Source organism: Cavia porcellus, unplaced genomic scaffold (genome assembly GCF_034190915.1).
Source record: "Cavia porcellus strain 051 isolate PalLab524CR breed Dunkin Hartley unplaced genomic scaffold, mCavPor4.1 scaffold_29, whole genome shotgun sequence".
NCBI lineage: Eukaryota > Metazoa > Chordata > Mammalia > Rodentia > Caviidae > Cavia > Cavia porcellus.
The window spans coordinates 37,344,610-37,366,169 of record NW_026947512.1 but is presented as its reverse complement, the minus strand read 5'-3'; the positions used below and the strand labels follow the sequence as shown (position 1 = coordinate 37,366,169).

Genomic DNA, 21,560 nt, shown 5'->3' with positions numbered 1-21,560 from the left:
TACTCTTACCATTTCTTACACTAGGGAGACAATACAGTATTTACACATGTGAGTTTGATTTATTTCACTTACGAATATGGTCTCATATCCATTTACCTATAAAAATCTCAATGTGATCATTCTTTATGCAGAGTAGGACTCCATTGTATAAAAGTACCACATCTTTTTTATCCATTCCTCAGTTGATGGGTGTTTAGATTGTTTCCAAGATTTGGCTATTACAGATTGTGCTGTTATAAACATGGGTGCACATACATCATTGTGATATGATGTTTTCAGTTCTTCTGGGAATATGCCCAGAAGTGGAATAGCTACATTAAATGGGAGTTCCAACCCAGCGTTTTGAGGAACGTTCAGACTGACCTCCACAGTGGTTGCACCAGTCTACACTCCCTCCAACAGTGCAGAAGAGTTCCTTATTCTTCACAGCCTCTCCAGAATTATTTGTTGTTGGTTTTCTTTATCTTGGCCATTCTTCTGGAGTGAGGTGGAATCTCGCTGTTGTTTTAACTTGCATTTCTTTGATGATCAATGATGCTGAACATTTTTTCATGTATTTATTTTCCATTTGTATTTCATCTGAGAACTGTATATTCATCTCAGGAGCCCATTTTTGCATTGGGTCTTTGAATTTCGGGGGTCTGATTTTTTAAATTCTTTTTTTTTTTTGTCTTTTTCCTTTTTATCGGTACCAGGGGTCGAACTCACGACCGCCTGCTTGCAAGGCAGGTGCTTATGCCACTAAGCTAAATCCCCAGCCCCAATTTTTTAAATTCTTTATATGTTCTAGACAAAAGTCCTTTATGTGAGGGACAGTTCACTAAGATTTTTTTTTTCCCAGTTTATGAGTTTTCTTTTTACTCTGTTGGAGTTTTCTTTTGACATGCAAAAACTTTTAGTAAGACGAGATCCCAATTATTGATTCTGGGAAGTATTTCCCATACATGATTTTTGTTCATGAATTTTCTGCCTACCCCTTTGTCTTCCAGCAGATTTAGTGTTTCTGTTTAACATTTAGATCTTTGATCCATTTTTACTTTAGTTTAGTAGATGGTGATAGGGAGGGGTCTTGTTTTAGTTTTTGACATATGGAGAGCCGGTTTTTTCAGCATCACTTATTAAAGAGACTGTGTTCCAGTGAAAATATTTGGCCCCTTTGTCAAAGATAAGGTGGCTGAGTGTTTGTAGTTGTATCTTCTATTTGATTCCATTGATCTGGTCAGTTTTTATTCCAGTACCATGCTGATTTTATTACAGTAGGTTTGAAATATAACTTCAGGTCAGGGATTAGGATACCTCCTGCCTTGCCTTTGTTGCCCAGAATTGCCTTTGCTCTTCTAGGTCTTCTCTGGTTCCAGATGAATTTTAGGGATGATTTCTCTAGATCTGTGAGATATGCTAGTGGTATTTTAGTTGAAATTGCAATAAATCTGTATAACAATTTTGGGAGAATGGCCATTTTCAAAATATTTGTTCTTCCTATCCATGAGCAAGGAATGTCTTTCTATTTTCTGAGATCCTCTTCAATTTCTTTTTTTCAGGGTATTATAATTTTCGCTGAATAGATTTTTTTACTTCCTTTTGTTAGTTTGATTCCTAAGTATTTCACTCTTTTGTATGCTGTTCTCAGTGAGTTTGTTGTTTGTGTACAGGAATACTGTTGATTTTTTTTTTTTTTTTTGAGTGTTGACTTTGTATCCAGCTACATGTTTTGGGGGTCTTCTGTGTAGAGTATCATGTCATCTGCAAATAATGATAATTTAACTTGTTTTTCTATCCTTACTTCTTTTATTTCTCTCTCTTATATAATTGCTCTGGCTAGTATTTCCAGGACTATATTGAATAGGAGTGGTGATAATGGACATCCTTATCTTGTTCCAATTATCGAGGGAAAACTTTTGGTTTTTGACCCCATTTAATGCTGGCTGTTGGCTTGCCATAGATGGCTTTTATCATATTGAGGTAAAGACCATCTATTCTTGTTTTTCTAGGGTTCTTATCATAAATGTGTGTTAAGTTTATCAAGAGCTTTTTCTGCATTTATTGAAGTGATCATGTGATTCTTACATTTGACTATTGATATGCTGTATTATGTTTATTGATTTGCATATGTTGAACCATCCTTACATTCTTTTTCTTTGGGGGGGGGTCTTTTTTCCTTTTTATCGGTACCAGGGATCGAACTCACAACTGCCTGCTTGCAAGGCAGGCGCTTATGCCACTGAGCTAAATCCCCAGTCCCCATCCTTACATTCTTGGAATGAATGCCACTTGGTGGTGGTGTATAATCTTCTTGACGACTTGTTGCATTCTGTTTGCCAGCATGTTATTAAGGATATTTACATCTGTGTTCATGAGGACCTGTAGTTCTCTTTTTTGGTTGGCCCTTCCTCTGTTTTTGGTATTAGAGTAATACTTATTTCCAGGAATGAGTTAGGGAGAATTGATTCCCTTTCAGTTTCATTGAAGAGTTTGAGGAGTGTTGGCATTAAGTCTTCCTTGAATTTCTTGTAGAATTCCACATTGAATTCATCAGGAGCTGGGATTTTCTTTGTTGGTAAGGTTTTAATTAAATTTTCAGTTTCATTAATTGAAATTAATTGGGTTATTCAGCAGCTTTACATCTTCTTGATCCAGCTTTGGTAGTTCATATGTTTCTGGAATGTGTCCATTTCTTCTATGTTATCAAACCTATGAGAGAGGAGGTTTTCAAAGTAGGTATTAATGACCTGTATTTACACAGGGTCTGAAGTGATTTTACCCTTTTCATTTCTTATTGCATGAATTTGAATTTTTCTTTCCTTTTTTAAAATAAGGTTGGCTAGGGGCCTATCAATTTTATTTATTCTTTCAAAGAAATAACTCTTTGGTTCATTGATTCTTTGTATTGTTTTTTTAGTCTCTATTGCATTGATTTTTGCTCTCATCTTTATAATTTTCTCCCTTCTTTTGGCTTTGGGCTTGACTTGCTCTTCTTTTTCTACATGTTTGAGGTGTAGCATCAGGTTATTTATTTGTGTTCGTTCTGTTTTCCTGTTGTGGAAATTCACCACAGTAAATTTTCCTCTGAGGACTGCTTTCACCCACAGGTTCTGGTAAGTTGTATTGATATTTTCATTTACTTGTAGATATTGTTTAAGTTCTTCTTTAATTTCCTCTTTGATTCACTGATTGCCCAGGGATGTATTATTTAATTTCCATGTGTTTGGAGTTTTTGCCGTTTCTTTTGTCATTAATTTCTAGTTTCATGGTGCTGTGATCTGATAACATACATGGAATAATTTCAGTTCTTTTGCATTTACTTAAGCATGTTCTGTGGGCTAGTATATAGTCTATTTTAGAGAATGTACAATGTGCTGCTAAGAAGATTGTATATTCTGATGATGTTGAGTGGAACACTCTGAACACAACCACTAAGTTCATTTTTTCACGGGTGTCATTCAGTTCTGTTATTTCTTTGCTGATTTTCTGTCTAGTTGATCTGTCTCTTGTGTCAGTGGGGTATTCAGGTCTCCCATTATGATTGTGTTATTTTTTACTTGATTTTTCACTTCTGTTAATATTTGTTTTATATAGTAGCATGCTCTCCAATTTGGTGCATATATATTTAAGACTGTTATCTCTTCTTCTTGAAGTTTTTCCCTAACTAATATGTAGTGACCTTCTTTATCTCTGTGGATCATTCTTGGTTTGAAGTTCACATTGTCTACAAACAGAATAGCTATCCCTGCTTTTGTTTTTGGATTCCTATTGCATGAAGTATTGTTTTCCATCTTTTGACTTTCAGATTATGAGTTTCCTATTGGGTTAGATGGGTTTCCTGTATATCACATATGGTTGGATTTTTTTTTTTTTTATCCATTCTGCCAGTCTGTTTCTTGTAATTGGTGAATTGAGGTCATTTACATTAATGGTTATAACTGATAATGTATTGGTTTACTTTTGATGTTATCTTTCTGCAGTTGATTTTTACTTTCCCCTCTGTTTATCTTGCTTAGTGATTTTTTCCTATGTCTATCTAGAATGTCTTTCAGTATTCTTTGTAGGATTAGTTTGGTGGTCATGAAGTTCTTCAGCTGTTCTTTGTCATTGAAGTATCCATTTTGAAGGACAGTTTTGCAGGGTACATCAGTCTGGGTTGGAAGTCTGAAATACTTTACTCCATGCTCTTCTTGACTTAATTTTTTGTGTTGCGAAGTCTTATATGTTTCTGGTAGGTTTTCCTTTATAGATGATCTGTCTCGTCTAACAGATTTTAATATTCTGTTCTTTTTTAAAATTTCTTAGATGTTGATTATTATATGTGATAGTTTTATTTTGGTTATAGCTATCAAGATTTCTATATGCTTCACTTATCTGTATCTCAGTTTGCATTCTCACGTTTGGGAAATTTTTGGCTATTCTGTAAATAGTATTTTGATATCATTTGTGTTATCACCTTCTTTTCACTTACACCTATTAATCTTTTGTTGTTTTTCTTTGTAGCTTTGAATTGTTCTTTCCTGTTTCCTTGTTATTTTTAAAAGATCTTTCCTGTAAACTGGCTACAATCTTATCTTCAAGATCTGAAAGTCTGTCTTCACTTTCATTGAAGTGATTTTGTCAACTTTTGATGGAATTTTTTATTTATTTCCTGGATGTCTCTTTGAATCTGTTTCATGCATTCTGTTTGTTTCTTATATTGTTTATTCAAAGTTTCCATCTTTTTACAGTGTTTCTCTAATTTTTTAAGTATATCTTCTTTAGATGTGTTCAACATTTCTTTAATTACATTTATCATTTCTTCTTTTCCAGGGAGATTAATTCTGATCTGAGTTTTTTTATGGTTTCCCGAAGTTTTTTCTTTACTTCAGTCACTCTCATTTCAGGTATATGGCTTACATTTTGTCCATTTCTCTTAGGCTTGCTTAGGATGGGCTAGGGTTTGAGATTGCGTTTTGCTCTTTTATTTTGTCGTTTCCCTTAGGGAAGCTGAAGGTAAGGTCTGCAGGAAGTTTCCCCAGTTGAGTGGAGGTCATTATACAGGCTTTACCAGGTGTCTCCCAGCCACTCTGGGTCACTGGGTAGAGCCCAACTAGGCCACGAGGGACCTTCTCAGGGGTCCTTCAGTGATGAGAGATGCTGGACTGGGCCCCACCATGCTCCAAGCGGTGTTCAGTGCCCCACTGCAGGATGGAACTTGCTGCCTGCACTTTCAGCTCCGGAGCCAGAGTGCAGGCTGCTCCGAGCCACTCAGGGGTTACTGTGTGGTGCCCAACTAGGCAAGAAGGGACCTTCCCAATGGTCCTCCGGTGACGGTGGATGCTGGATGGGCCTTAATTCAGTTTTTAATAATATATGTTTGTAGGACATAACATTTATAACATAACACCTTGGAAAGTATGTACATATAATTAACATATATAAATTCTTTTTATTCCCCTTTCTCTCCCTTTTCTCTTCTCTCCCTCTGTATTTAGATCATCTTCCTATGTGCAAAGGATCCATTTCTCTGTTTCCTATTGTTTTTCGTTTTGTTTTTTAAAATTACTTATACTTCTCATATAAGTTCTGTTATGTAATTAAGCTTGTATGTCTGATTTATTTTGTTTAACAGTATGGTTTTAAGTACCTCCACTTTTTTCCTCCAAAAGATTAAAATTTATCCTCCTTTGTGACAGAGTAGTACTCATTGTATATACTGTAGTTTACATTCTCCCCCAGCAAAGTAACAGAGTTCATTTTCCTCACTAGCACTTGTTATTATTAGATTTTTTGATGATAGCTGCGCTTTCTGTAGCAAGATGAAATCTCAGTGCTGTTGTAAGTTACATTTCTCTGATGACCAGAGGTGTTGAGTATTTTTTCATATGTTTGGTCTTTGCTACTTTTTCTGAGAAGTTCCTATTTATTTTAGTTTCTGACATTTTTTGGGGGGGGTAGGCTATGACTTTTTTTTTAGTTGTTTGTATATTCTAGATATTGGTCCTGTCAGAGGAATAGCCAGCAAAAAATTTTTTGCCATCCTACAGGTTGTTTCTTCACTCTGTTGTTTTCTTTACAGTGCCCGAGCTTTTTAATTTGATAAAATTTGATTTCTTGGCTCTTGATATTATTTCTTATACAATTGGTGTTCTGTTTAGAAAGTCCTTTTCTGTACCTATGTTGCTAAGAATTTACTATTTTATTTTCAGAAGATTGTGTTTCTATTTTAATACTTAGATCTTTGATCCATCGTGATTTTGGTTCACTCCATAGTAATAAAAATAGGTCTAGAGTCAATTTTTTTCCTGTGTGTAACAGGTTTTCCTAGCACCATTTGTTATGAAGGCTTATCTTTCCCCAAAAGTATGCTTTTAACTTGTCAAAGATCAAATGTCTCTTTTTGTGCCACTACATGCTGTTTTTATCACTGTAGCTTTGTAACATAGCTTGAAATCTAGGTTTGTGATGCTTCGTGGTTTATTTTTTTGTTGTGTGGTATTGCTTTTGCTACTCTGGTCTCTTCTGTCTCTGCATGAATTTTAGGATTGCTTTCTGTAGTCCTGTGAGGGTATTTTGATTGGGATTGCATTAAATATACAAAACATAACATTGTCTGTTCACCTTATTAACTTCTGCTGTTGATATATTCAGTAGAATTCTTTTATCTCCAGGATTTCTGTTTGGCACCTCTTCAGGGACTCTATTTATTTGGTAAATTTGTCATTCATGTTTTGAATGCTTTTGGTTAGCTCTTCTAAATTTTCTTTTGAATTGTCTTGGCCAGTTTGTTAATTTCCTATCAGTTTGGTTATATTGAGCTTGCCTCAATTTGCTTTTCTCTTTGATCTTTTTGTGTGGTTCAGCTATTTGATTTCCTCTTCAATACCCACTGGTTCTGCTTTGGGATAGTTAGGATTCTTGGATATATCTTATTGCTTTGTATTTTCATATTCTTCTTGTGCAGTGGTTTGAAGTCAGAGTGAAGAGTTAGGAATTGTCCTAATCTCTCGAGTTAGGTTTTATTTTTCTGTGATATGATCTTTATTTGTCATTATTTTACTTGTGTCATTTTATTTGTGTAATTTTTTGCCACCTCAGCCTGTTAAATTTAATTGGGTTGGACCCAGTTCCTATATTACATATAAAGAATTCCTACTGGTTATATTAGCATCCATACATCCAACCGTACATCAGTTGTGAACATGAAAATTGTTTTGACAACTTCACCCTTTTATTACTGTCATCTACAGACTGTAGTGCTAATAACAGTCTGGGATGTAGAAGGAGGGAGGGAAGGAGGAAGAAAAGAGGAAGGAAGTAAGTCGGTAAGAAGAGAAGATAAATGACTGTAGACAAAAAATAGAATGTCACACTCTTTGAGATATTTTTGTAACTGGAGTAAAGTATTGAATGAGGGGCTGGAGGATGTATGCAGAGGAGATAGAATTAGAGATTTAGAATAGCTGTGAGGTTGTTGGAATCTGTTAACTTGTATTTGCGGTTAGTTTTGCTTGGATCTCTGCACACAGTTCTGTTAAGGATCACCCTGACATGGCCATGAAAAGTACCATCCAAGTTAAAATAAGGGTCACTTCTTATTCCCTTTTGTACATTCACATGCACTTGCTAAATATTTATTGCATGAAATGTATAAAAGAAGAAAGGGTAGAAAAAGGATATGAAAAATGAAGAACAACAAAAGAAGAATAGGAAGGAAAGTTAAAATGAGAAAAAGACCAAGAAAGAGCAGAATAAAGGAAAAAAACCTTAAAGTAAAATGAAAAATAGTAATAAAGAAGTAAGAACTAAAGTTGGAGGGGAGGGAATCACTCAGAACACACAAGCAAGGAAGCAAACAGAAGCCGCATGCACCTCCTACACATCAGAGCTGGCATGCCCACACGATTCCTTTACTCTGTGGTCACAGTCCATTTGCAGCCAGCTAAACTGGTTTTCTGCCTGTGGACTGCTTAATTGCTTGCTTGATAGTGGTGATGGCTGTTAATCTCTCTGGCCTGCCCTGGCTGAAAGCTGTGCTTTGGATATCGCCAACTGCAGACTTCTGTCTCTGTCCTAAAATCTGACCACAATTAATTTAAGGAGACGTGTCATTGTTTTTCTAGCACCTGGTTCTCCATCACCTTCTGTCAGTGTCGTCCTCCTAGCTCTCCCCTCATTGCAAGGATAATTTTGCTGTCATCTCTGTGCTGTCTCTCCAGGTCTTACCAGAGGCCTCTGATGTAAGTGACACTTTCTGTTCCTTCACCTTCAGACTTTTAAGTGCCAGTGGTTCCTGTCTCAAGAGCTTATTCCCAACCTGCAGGTCTAGGCTCAATCCCCTGGCCTGGCAGGGGGTCTCCTTTGTCTACATGGGATGGTGGGCAGTGAGTAGGATTTCACTCTTCGGTTTTTCTGGTGTTTGGGAAACAATAGGAAAACACCCACTGGAGGCTGGCTCAGCAGAATCTCTCTCCTTACTGCATGTCTCCAGGAATCAATTCCTAACTCCTTGTCAGGAAACTCTGATTGTTTACAGTTCAAGTGCAGCCTCTCTCTGCCTAGGCCTTTCTATATCATCTATTTATCTAAATTGTAGGAAAGATGAGATTGAATGGAAAAGATTTATACTCAAAGAATATAAGCAATTTTTATGTTACAGAACTGTACAGTATGTCATTGTTTATATATGTATATAGACAGTTATTCATAAAAGCTTTTTGTGATATTGGAATGTGATAAACATTTTTTAAACTTAATATTTATATTGGTTTTTTTTAAATTTTTTTTTTTTGTCTTTTTTCTTTTTATCGGTACCAGGGATCAAACTCATGACTGCCTGCTTGCAAGGCAGGTACTTTTGCCACTGAGCTAAATCCCCAGCCCCTATTTATATTGTTTTACATATAATATATTGACTGACAAAATATGTGGCATCTACATATCACTCTGAATTGTCTAGTAGCAGCTGGTATATAATTTTATTTATTTTTTTTTTGTCTTTTTCTTTTCTATCGGTACTGGGGATCGAACTCATGACTGCCTGCTTTACAAGGCAGGCGCTTATGCCACTGAGCTAAATCCCCAGCCCCCTGCTGGTATATAATTTTAATAGGATTCTGTAATGTTACCAAAGGTAATGTATCACCTGTTATTTAATTTTTAAAATAACTTGATTTTCATTTTACATACCTAAAATTCTTGTTCATACTTCCCAGCATTCTTTAAGAATAGGAAATGAAGACTTTGTTTTTATCATAAATGTTAGTGTAGAAATGTGACAATTATTCCTAACTACCCATAGAGCATGCAAGGTGTTTCCATGTTTTAGTCAGTAAAATCCAGTTTTCTATGACAGAGTTAAATGACTCCCATCATAAACTCCTTGAAAATCACAACAGAATTAAGTAATAAAATACAGTATGAAGCTGGTGTGGTGATGGATAACAATAATCCTGGAACTCAGGAAGCTTAAGCAGGAGGATTGGCAAGTTTGAGGTCAGCTTAAGCTACATATCAAAACCTTAAAAAATAAAAAAACAAAAATACAATATGATTATTTAATAAATGTAGCAAATACCTTTGTTGAGTTGATTTTATTTATAATCAATATTTCATTCAAATTTCTTTTGTTTTATGTATAGGTGGTTAATTTTATCTAGTGATTTTTGACCTGCTGTTTAATTAAAATCCCCTGTTGTTAAATCTCATTTTAGGAAATGCTGAAACTACTTTTTTTTTTTTAGGTACAGGGGAATGAACTCATGACCTCACGCATGTTGGGCAGGTGCTTACCATCACTGAGCTAAATCTGCTGCCTGAAACTACATTTTTAAAAAAATGAAATATGACTTAAGTCAGGACTAAACACTGGTTCAATAGTTGAATAGGGGGACTGGTAATCAATTAAAGATTCTCAATAACAGTTTATATAAATAAATGTGCAGTGAGTATATGGGGAAAATCAGATGATCAATTCTAATTCTTCCTTATAGAATAGTTACACAACAGTATTAAAGTATACCCTATACACCCTGTATGCGCTAGGGTTAGTTTCATTTATTTTGAGGGATACTGTATCTTTTTGTGACTCTAAGGAACACGTCAGCACTGCAGTGGTTCACCTAGCTTTTATAGTAAGAATTGATGCAGTCTGTGTTTCTAATAATTTTCTAATAATTTAGCTCAGGAATGTGTTTTCCACATAGACAATAAATGTTTTTGTATATCTGAAATCCCTGAAATTATCAACATTATTATGTGCCTAACCCTGAAAACAAAGCAAAATAAATTCATTCTACCCCTTATCCTTGACAAGAATGTAAGTAAACTATATGTTTAAAAGTTACACCTTCTAAGCGCCTGCCTTGCAAACAGGCGGTCGTGAGTTTGATCCTTGGTACCGATAAAAACCGAAAAAGACCAAAAAAAAAAAAAAAAAGTTACACCTTCATTTTTGCTACCATTAAACTAGTTTATTAATTTTTTTAAAATGTGGAATACTTCACAAATTTGCATGTCCTCCCTGCGTAAGGGCCATGCTAATCTTCTTTGTATTGTTCCATTTTTTTATATGTATGTGTGTGTATGTTTAGTATGTCTATGTGTATGTTTAGTGTATGTTGCCCACGCAAGCACTTTATTAATGTTTTTATATAGTTAATTTATAATTGTTGATAGCACATAGCTGTATAATCTCAAGTTGACAAATAAACAAAAATAACCAAAATCACATATTTTTATTAATGATTTATACAAACTTTATTTTAATCTTTTTGATAGTGTTGATTAAAAAATATGAACATTTTATACACAGTATAAGGTTTATATAAAGTGTATTGGGTAGCTTCCAGTGGGACTCATAACTGTGTATGCTAGTATGCTACACAAAATGAAATGCTCAGACTTCTTTATTTTTTTTTATTTTTTTGGTCTTTTTCATTTTTATCGGTACCGGGGATCGAACTCATGACCGCCTGCTTGCAAGGCAGGTACTTATACCGCTGAGCTAAATCCCCAGCCCCATGCTCAGACTTCTTAAAAGATTACTGTATACTAGCTCTGCGTTAATGCCAGTACCTAGAGACCTGAATTGCTACTGTATTTGGAGAAATGACCAGAAGAAATTTATATATTTTAATTACATTTGTATTTTTTGAAAGATTTTGCTAAGATAATTTTTCCGTACCTTGTGTGACTGATAAAAGCTCAAACTAAAAATACTGGCATCAGCTTTGCATTTCTTGTTGATTACATGTAATTACATTATTACTGTTACCTTCAGTCTTTAAAATTCTGTAAGTAAGTTAACCACATATGCTATATAAAAGTGAAATTTCTTAAGGCTACATCTCTTGACCCCTCCCTAATATGGAACTCCCACCCCATCCTGTGAATATTTTACCATATGTGACTTAGGGCTGACATACGAACCAAATGAGGTCTAAGTTTAGAAGGGATGAAAAGTTCAGTTAGACACAGTAGAAACTCGTATTAGGTTGTGTAATTGGACTGGTTGATACTGTTAGGCTTCCTTTCCACCTACTTAGCACTCTTTCATTTTTTTGCATTCAAGTTTGTTTTTTTATATTAAAAATGTTTCTTTAATTTCTCTGAGATTTCTATTCATTATGACAATGAAACCACTCAATTACAAGAAAAGTGTTTCTTTACTGAAATTCGGTTTGTGGAAATTTTCAGTGAAGAAGTGTTTCTGGGCTCTTGGGGTATTTTAGAGGAAGACATGAAGAAGGCTGAGTGCATTAAACTCCAGCATTCCACCTTCTTCCTTTGGTTTGTCTGCTTTAGACATATATAAGAATTCTGGATCACCTTTGTGGGTTATTTGTTTCGGCAGAAGTGGGGATGAATCCAGGACCTTTGCCCTCAGCTACCTCAGCGGGCCCCTTTTATCTTGAGACACAAACTGTCTAAGTTGTTGTTAAGTTGCTCAGGCTGGACTCAAATTTAAGAACTTCATGCTGGGATCAGAAGCATACTCTACTTACTATATGTGGTTTAAGTAGGTTTTCATTTGAGTTAAAATAGGTTAAAAATAGAATATTTTAGTCATAGAACAAAATTTTGTGTTTTAGAGTTAAATTTTAAATTACTTCCAGAATTTTTTTTCCCTAAAAAGTGAAATAGTTGTTTATTTGCTACAATAAGATAGGTAGGTGACTGTTCTTTGCTTTAGGTCTTTTCTTCCTTTGTCTAAATTAGTGCTTGATTAGATTTTTTTTTGGCATCAGTTTAACCACAGGATTGGAAACTGTATTTCTCTTGTTTAGTAAAGATTCCCTTTGATAGGAGGAGCATAATACATGATTGCTGTGGTTATTTTTTAAAAAGTCAACAGTTCCTTCAGATTGCAAACAATCATGAAAAAATAAAGAGAAATAGATATGACCTTAAAAAAAAATTCACATCTAAAAGTAGAAGAATGCTTTAGTCTGGTGCTTTCAGTTAAATTAAGCTGTCATTATTACTGTTGTTTTTAAGCATTTAAGCTTAGGGTCTAATGTACAATCAATCATATTCTCACATAAAACTACTAAGCTCAACTTTTATAGCATTAATTAAGAATTGTCATAAATACATGTGGGTGTTTTGTTTTGTTTGAGACGGGCTTGCTATGTAGTGTAGGCTGGCCTTGAATTTTCTTACATAGCCAAGGCTGGTTTTGAACTCATGATGATCTTCCTGCATGAGCCTTCCAACTGCTGGGATTACAGGCGAGTGCTGCCATACCCAGCAATACATGAATTTTCAAAGTTTTAGAGATGCAATTTTATTATACCAGGTTCTACATATTTTTAGTATTATGCATTTCAACTTTATATGTTGTTTTAAATAGAACTCCATGTAGAGAAATTTATTGCAGCTGTTTTCAATTTAACATATGTCTGTGATGTAATGACTTGTAGGAAGGGACCTTTGTTTATAAACCTTTTTATATAGATTTCTGCACTTAACCTCAGGTCTGTGTTTTTCTTGACTGGAAGTGATTGATTCCTGCTGTAACTATCATGTCTGCTACCATGCAGATACTGATCTCATCTCTTCTTACTAAAATCTGAAAACTTTTTGAGTTGAACTAAGCTAATTTTCATAGAGGAACCTGCATTGAGAAACTAATGAATATATTTACTAAGGAAAGAAAAAAAGAAATGTTTGTAATCTGAGCTACTTGGGAGGCTGACACAGGAGAATCACAGGTTTGAGCCCAACATGGGCAACTTAGGCGAGACTGTGTCTCAGAATATAAATAAGGGGTAGGGATGTAGATAGGTAGCAGAGTATCTGCATTGGATTCCCAGTTTCTCACCACACATACACACACTCAGAGGCAGCTTAGCATTCTTTGTTTTGAACCAATCAAAAGATTAGCTATAAAGGAAGTGGCACAGTTTTATCTAGCCTGTGGTCATCTTCCCTTGTATCTGTCATATCTGATATATTAGTGGTGATCTATTGCTGCAAAACACTGGCTCATCTGAGCATTCTCACTTGAGTGCTCTTGTGTACCTGCTGTCAGATAGTGTCTGGCAGTATCTCTAAGCTGATGCTGGCTGTTGGCAGAATACCAGCATGTGCTATCTTGATGTAGCCTATGCTTTCTCATAGATTAAAGACTGGTTTCTATGAGAGTCTCAAACTATTATGTGGAAGCTATATTGCCTTTTATGGCATTTTGTTGGAAACCATACAGTGTTACTTCCCTTGTAATAACAGACCAGCCTTGGTTCAGGGCCTGTTTGGGGAAGCCTTTCTGTTGCCTGGGAATTATCCACTGCTATTCATGACTGTTCCTTGAAGCTTTGGTTTTGGCCTCTTGAACTTTTTCCTGTAAGAAAAGTAAACTAATGGCATGGCACATGCTTATAATCTGAGCACTCTGGGATGCTGAGAAAGTAGGATCTCATTCAAGTCCTCTGGGGCAATTTATAGGAACTCCCATCTCAAATTAAAGGGCGGGGACTATAGTTCATTGTGAGATTCCTAGGGGGAGAAAGGAGTAATTAGGACTGAGGCAGCTTCTCAACCTTTAGAACTTAACAAAGCATAGTTGAATTGGATACTGTATGTTATGTACTATATATTTTCTATAGAATTGTGTTTATATCAAGTTTTAAATATAGTCATTATAATTACATATAATTATAATGCCAGTTTTAAAAATGATTTTCAGTATTCTGTAATGATCAAATTTTAGTCAAGAATTTTATCTACGCAAAAATTCCTGTGTTGTGTCCATATGTAATTACTATAGTCAACTTGCAAATTTGTGTCAAGAAAATAAGAATATAAAGCAATAAGTTTTGTTTAAATTGTTTCTTTTTATCATTTTTAAATTATGTGACATTTTTATTAAATCTGAGGCTGATGGAAGTTTTCTGTTTGCATAACTAATTTCATCAAGTTAACTACAGGAAACATGTAACTTTAATTTTACTTGAAATAAATAACTAAAAAAAGCTGTAAGATAAAAGGCATTTTCCCATTGTTTCTGTTTTGTTGGTTTGATAGATTTTCACACAGTTTCCAATAATACTGTACAATTTAAATTTACCATCAGCAAAATCCAATTTGATAGTAATTGTCCAGGTGTAAGTCACTAATATTAAAATGAGAACAGATCTTTGAGGATCAGGAATGTTTGAAAATTAAGCCCTAGCTTTGTCTATTTACCAACTGTATCTCCTAGATCGGTTAATTGACCCATTTGTGTTTGTTTCCTAATAGGTAATGAGTCTGCAAACACATTGCAGAGATTAAAAAAATAGCATTTGTTGGTCATTGATATTTGGTAGACGCTTAACGAAAGATATTACTATGCTTGCTAATGATACAGTGATGGTTCCTACTATTTAAACTGTGACTGCATTCTTGGATATAGGGAATACGAAAGTAAATTTTTAATAGGATGCCATAAACACCTTACTTCATACAGTTACTTTTTTGTTTCTTGTACCAGGGATCAAACTCACAATCTTGTGCTTGCCAATCAGGCGCTTATGCCACTGAGCCAAATCCCCGGCCTCATATAGTTACTTTTTAAACTTATCTTTAATTTTTCAAGCATTTCAAATGTTACATTGATATAAAACTTTGTCTTGCCAGAAGGGAATACAGTTTATTCAGTTTTGTGGCATATATAAGTCATTATTTATAAATATCCAAGAACATGTGCTCACTTCCTTTAAATTTCTAGAATTAAGTGTTAAACTTGACTAATTTCAACTTCTTTTTCAGCTGCTGCTTTGTTTTCCTAAACAGAAGGAAAAGCTTTATTTGAGTTTCCTAAAATCCTCATAAAATTTCAATGTATTTTAATGCATTATTTTTAAATTTTAGTCATTTACTTTTGTCTCGAAACTTGAGGTGCTTTGTCTTTTTTTTAAAAAAAAATTCACTTATTTGATATTGAGTGATACAGAAATGAAATTTTAAAAGTCAATTAGTATGTATATTACTTACTTCATGCTAATGATCACAGATAAGTAGAAAATTCTGAGTACTTATCTAACAGGACTATTTTATCTAATAGGACTATTTTCTGTTACCAACTTGCTTTGTGACTTTTGAGAAAAATATGTTTGAATACAAAATTTAATGTTTTGAGCATTAATTTGCTAGAAGCATTTGACAAAAATTTTATTAAAGAGTTTTTTGCTTACTTAAAATCAATATTATTTTAAAAGGACTTTAGTTTTTATTTGATTTTATAAAATCATTTTTAAAGGAAAGCAGGTGGAAAGACAGATTGAAGGAAGGGGAGGGGAATGGGAAAGACACAGCAAGAAATATGTATAGGTACGAATACCCTTTGATAAAAGTTATTACATTTACTTAAAATGTCTCAATAAAAAAGGCAAGTAAATGGAATATTTATCCTTTTTATTAGCAGAAAAGCATGAATTTGAGAATCAAACCAACAAAAATATGATCAGCTATCACTGCACATTTATAATCTTGGGCCAGTTTCGTGAAACTGACACTTGGTTTCTACAGCTGAAAATTAGTTACCATAATAGCTCATAGTTACTAAATATGTATTGTGTTCCAGGCATTATGCTATACACATTAATGCATTATTTAATTTATATAGTAATCTTAATGAGGTAAATACTACTTTATCTCCATTTCGAAGTTGAGGAGCTGAAGTGCAAAAAAGTCTGTAACGTGACCTGGGTCAAATTAAAAAGACTCAGAATATAAAAAGGATCAAGGATGATACACATAAAGCACATGGTCAAGCCGGTCATAGTGATGCAGGCCGGTAATCCCAGCACTGAGAGGTTAAGGCAAGAGAATGGTGAGTTGAGACCAGCTTGGGCTACAAAGTGGGTTCAGGGCCAGCCTGAACTGCATAGCGGGATCCTGTCTCAAAAAGACCAAAAAAAAAAGTCTGATTTTGAGTAAGTAATTAGTGAGTCTGTGTATTATTATTAATGCCATCATAAAAGGAATCAAAGTGCATTCAGGTCAGTCTTGGTTGGTTAATAATCTCTGATTCATAGATTATACTCTTCCTCAGAAATCTGTTCCTCCAAACTCATTGTAGAGTGAAATTTCAAGATTGTAAACAACTTGAAGATAGGAAACCATGTTTATAGTTTTCTTTTACATTCTGTGGCTATCACTACAATATAAATTTGAGCAAATAATATGAATTTATTATATATTATGAATTTGTCTTGAAAGGGCAAATGTGGCTATATTCATAAATAAAATTACTGTTTTCTAAAAAGTATTTCATCTCCCCAAGAGGTAATGCTTTAATATTTTTAAAGTTGCCATTAAAGGGTAATTTTAGGGCTTTCATTGTAAGAGTCTTTTGTCTTCTCACAGAAGAAAAAAAAATGAGAAAACTGTAGAGAAAGCTGACTTCTCAAGAATTTTTGTGTGGGGGGAATTACAGAGATCCAGAAGTTCATAAATCATTTTTATCCCTTTTTTGTATATTTTCAACAAGCTGTATGTAGTAAGTAAAAAAGTTTGCAGTCATTTTTATACCAGACCATAAATAAAAAATAAACAGAAAGCCTATGAATAATTTTTCCCCATTTTATTTTTCTATGTATTCTCAACAAACTGTGCTTCTAGTGAGTAAAAATTGGCAGTATTTTATATCAGGATAAATTCCATTCTGTTAAGCCTAGGATATAATGAGGTCTAAATTCGGTCTCTAATTGAATACATTTTAATAAAATTGTCTAGGCCATTTTGAACTTGGATTACTAGACTTTCAAATGAAATTTTAAAGAAAATCCTTTTTTTGTATATTTCAGTTTTTAGAAATAACATACATAGTTTTATTCTGATTTTCTTTTTTTGGTTTGTTTTATTTATTTATTTATTTATGTACTGGGGATTGAACTCACAACTGCACGCTTGGAAGTCAGGTGCTTATGCCACCTGAGCTAAATCCTCAGCCCCTATTCTGATTTTTAAAATAGTATAGCTATGAATTATACTGATATAACAATAAAACTTTCTTCATTACAATGTAATTTTGTGGTATTTTGTCAAATAATCAAGTATTTATGTTTGAAACATGACACCTTTATTAAAAATTTAAAATTCTTGTTTCCTATTTTGTTTACATGTAGCAATTAAAAATGAAGAGAAACTGCGCTATGGACAAGAATGAGATATTTTTCTTCCTTCATTATCTCCTTGTGTTTCTTTAGACGTTTTTCTTTCGTAATTTAGAACAGTAATACTATGGTCTACTCAGATCTTCCTCTATTTTTAACTGTTGTATCCAAGGGCCTAGAACAGTGCATGGCTCATAGTAGATCTAAACTATTTGTTGAGAAAATAAAGGATCACTTGTTCTGATCTGGGTGTCTTTGGCAGTGTATTTTCCTTGTTTACTTACTCATCAAATACATTGTGGTAGGGAGGCATTATCTACTAGAGTTTGCTGGACTTTCTGGACTCAATATAGAATGCTGTTGTTTACAGCTACAACCACGGTTTTTGTTTTTTTTTTTTTTTTGTCTTTTTCATTTTTATCGGTACCGGGGATCGAACTCACGATCACCTGCTTGCAAGGCAGGTGCTTATGCCGCTAAACCTCCAGCCCCTACAACCACGGTTTTGTGAGGGTAGAAGAAAAAGAACTTAGAAATGAATAAATCAGTGTAGTTCAGAAAAGGTAATTCTGTAGGGATGATTAGTTGTTGTCTGGGATTGAGGTTGGAGGTGAGATCAGAAAATGACTGTAAATAGGTAAGAAGGTACTTTTTTGGATGAAGGAAATGTTCTAACATTACATTGTGATGACTATTACACAGATCTATAGATTTTTTAAAAATCACTGAATTGTTAAGATGAGTAAACATTGCAGTATAGAAATGTTGTCTTAGTGAAATGTTGAATAAAACCAAGATGAACATTAAAATTATGTCAGTTTTTACTAATTGGAAAACTAGAATGATGAATTATTTTCTTTCTGTCTTTGGATGTCACTTATAGACAAATGACTAATTTACTTAGAACTACTTTTTATATGAAGTAATCTTATATTATTCTATAGTAAAAAAATTCATTCTTTCATGTACTGGCTTGGAGTTTATAACGATCTTAATATAAAATATCTTGTTTCACCAAATTTCCTTATGGACAAGTTAGCTTTTTCGAAAGCTGTAAAGGATAGATATGAACCCGTCAACAATGCTGATAGTTCGTTTTCATTGAGTTGCATAGCTAATACATACTAGTTTCTTATTTCTTTTCTGAAAGATTTGTTTGATTTACCTTGATAGCTTTTATTTTAAATTTTTAATTAATGTAGACACATTAAAATGGTACATACTCATGAGGTACAGTGTGATGTTTTGATAGATACATACATTGTATAATTTTTAAATCAAACATATCTGTTTTCTCAAACATTATTTCTTTTTGGTGAAAACATTAAAAAGTCTGTCTTCCAGTGTTTTGAAATATGTTATCAATTTCATAGAAGTTGAGAATAGAATGATGGTTACCTGACGGATAAGAGTAGTTGGGGAGGAAGAAAGGAGAAAGGTTAATGAATGGGTACTGAGTTATAGTTAGGAGTAAGAAATTGTAGTGTGCAGTTGCACAGTAGGGTGATTGTAGATGATGATGATAATATACTGTTTATTTTTTAAAGGAGAATATTTATGGACCTTCCCTCCTACAGTGTTTCGATATATTCCCTTTGATCTTTTTTTGTTGTTGTTAAGAGAGATTATTTGTATTTTACAATTATTTATTAGAAGGAAAAACAATTCTCACCGATGCATTTATATGCCCCTTCTAAGAAAACGTAGCCCTTTAAAAATTTGACTTCATCCTAAAAAATTATTTATAAGAGCTTTCCCTAAGTATAATAAAGACTAACCAGTCTACAGATATAATTAAAATGTTTGAGGTCAGTTAGCTCTCAAGTCTGACAGTATGAAATATTGACAAGGACATAAGAATCTTGAGATGTTTTAAAACATTTGGAATGCAAAAATTGAGGTAGTCTGATTTTTTGTTATCATCATTCACTTAATTTATATCTGGAAACTACTTATATGGTGTTGACGTAGTCATTGTTACTATTACAATTGAAATATATTTATTAAATACTAGACACTCTTATACAGTCTTTCCTTATTAATAACTCTTTTAATTCTCACACTGATCCCATGAAGTAAGGCTGTTGTCACTCTTTTTTAATGGATAGAGAAAGAATTTACATAAATTTAAATTACTCATTCAAGTTGGTAACAGTCAAACTAGGATAGACATTACTCATAACCACTGTACCAAATTGTACGCTTAACTTTCTTTCCTTTTTTTTTTTTTCCAAAAAAAAGTTCTTCATGGTGAAAGGATTAAACAATGTTTAATATAAAAAAGATAATATTCCCTCTTGAAGTTAACAATATGCAATATTATAACCATTGTCAAATTCTTTATCATCTTGTTTTGTAAACCTACACTGTTGTTGTATTTGGTTTATTGCTGTTTGTGTTGTTTTTTGTTTTCTGTATCTTTTTAATCTTAAAAAAATAGTATATATTGAAAGGAAACATGTCCTTATTTTTATTTCTTGTCTTCTTTCTTGTCTTTCTTTCTTCCTTTTATCTCTCTTGTCTCTGTCTCTGTCTCTGTCCTGTCTCTGTCTGTCTGTCTGTCTCTTTCGTACTAGAAATTGAAAACTAGGCCTTTGCCCTGAGCTATCCCTATTCTCTTTGCATTTTTTCTTTCAACACAGAGTCTTGTTAAGTCACTAAGTTGCCCAAGACCATGCTTTTATTTTCTTGCTTCAGTCTTCCAGAGCACTGGGATTACAAGCATCTTCTACCAAGTCTGTCTCCTACCATTTCTTGTTTTTATCAATTATTGTTATTTCTGTCAAGTCAAATAATCTACTAGTCATTTTTCATAACTGATAGCTCAAACAGTGTTATTTGAGTTTAGTTACTCTTATTAGGATTTCTTTTATGTGTTTGATTGTGTTTCATTATTTGTCTGCTTGGACTGATTGAACCTTTCTGTGGAAATTCTTGAAGCTTAGCTTACTGTATGTCTTATTTGTATTTCTGAGAATTGATATATCAGTTTAAGCCAAAATATTTTTACAAATTGGTCCCTAATAAATTAAAGGTTTTCTAAATTTTAATTGATAAAAAGCAAAAAAGATTACCAGTCTCTGAATATACTTAGCAAATAGTAAGTTTTCTTTAATGTGTAGCTGTGTTTTGGGGAGAAAGTTCAAGATATTGTTTTGTTAGTAAATCGTTCATTTACCCTGTTTTTTATTTTGTTTTTGTAGGATTTTGGCACCTAACAGTAATTATCAAGACATTGAGACCCTCTATAACTTCCTAATCAAGTATGAGGTATGAGAATAATTTTTAATATTTATTGCATGTCTACCATAAATAAAGTTTTAATATAACTGTAGTTGGAGTTCTGAAACATAATGAATGCTTTTAAATTGGTATTTAAATTCTTAAATGCCATAAAAGTTTGCTAGTGACATACTTGCTTTTCTTTTTTTTAAATAAAAACAAATTTTTATGTTTAAAGTATACAACATATGTTTTATATGTATGTAGTGAAACATTTAAAGTAACATTATCTGCCATCTCACACAGTACCTTTTTTGGTATAGTAAGAGCACCTAAAGTCTGTTCTTTTGGCAAAATTTTAACTGCAACAGTATTAATTGTAGTCTCCATGTTGTGTACTAGCTCTCTAGACCTTCTTATCTGAAGTTATCTTTTCACTTTATCTCCCTATTTCTTTCCTGCTCCCTGTAAGTGACATATTCAGTTTTTTATTTTGTTAAGTAAAGAAATAATAGAGTTCTGAAATAAGCACACTTTTAACACACTGACAATTGTTCCTCCTGAGGCATCTGTTGGCATTTTGGACAGGTCATTTCTTCAGACTATAGAGTCCTGCAGGATGTTTAACATCTATGCTTTTTGGGAACTAATTGCCTACAGCTGTATCAGTCATTATGAGAACCAAAAATATTCTACTGCCCTGTCAACTCACATACCCAAAATGGGTATGTGAAGAGAGAGAAAAAGCCCCTCTGGTTGAGAACTACTGATTCC

General features: G+C 33.6%; 1 protein-coding gene and 1 pseudogene across 1 annotated transcript in view; one reads left to right on the top strand and one right to left on the bottom strand.

Annotated features, from left to right (window-relative positions):
- The window catches only part of Swt1 (SWT1 RNA endoribonuclease homolog), an 85,641-nt gene that overhangs the window by 52,512 nt on the left and 11,569 nt on the right, over nt 1–21,560 (top strand). The window contains 1 exon segment of the mRNA XM_013157956.3: nt 20,768–20,834. Within this exon segment, the coding sequence (XP_013013410.3) occupies nt 20,768–20,834 (67 nt within the window).
- LOC111758349 (U6 spliceosomal RNA) lies at nt 10,450–10,550 on the bottom strand (annotated as a pseudogene).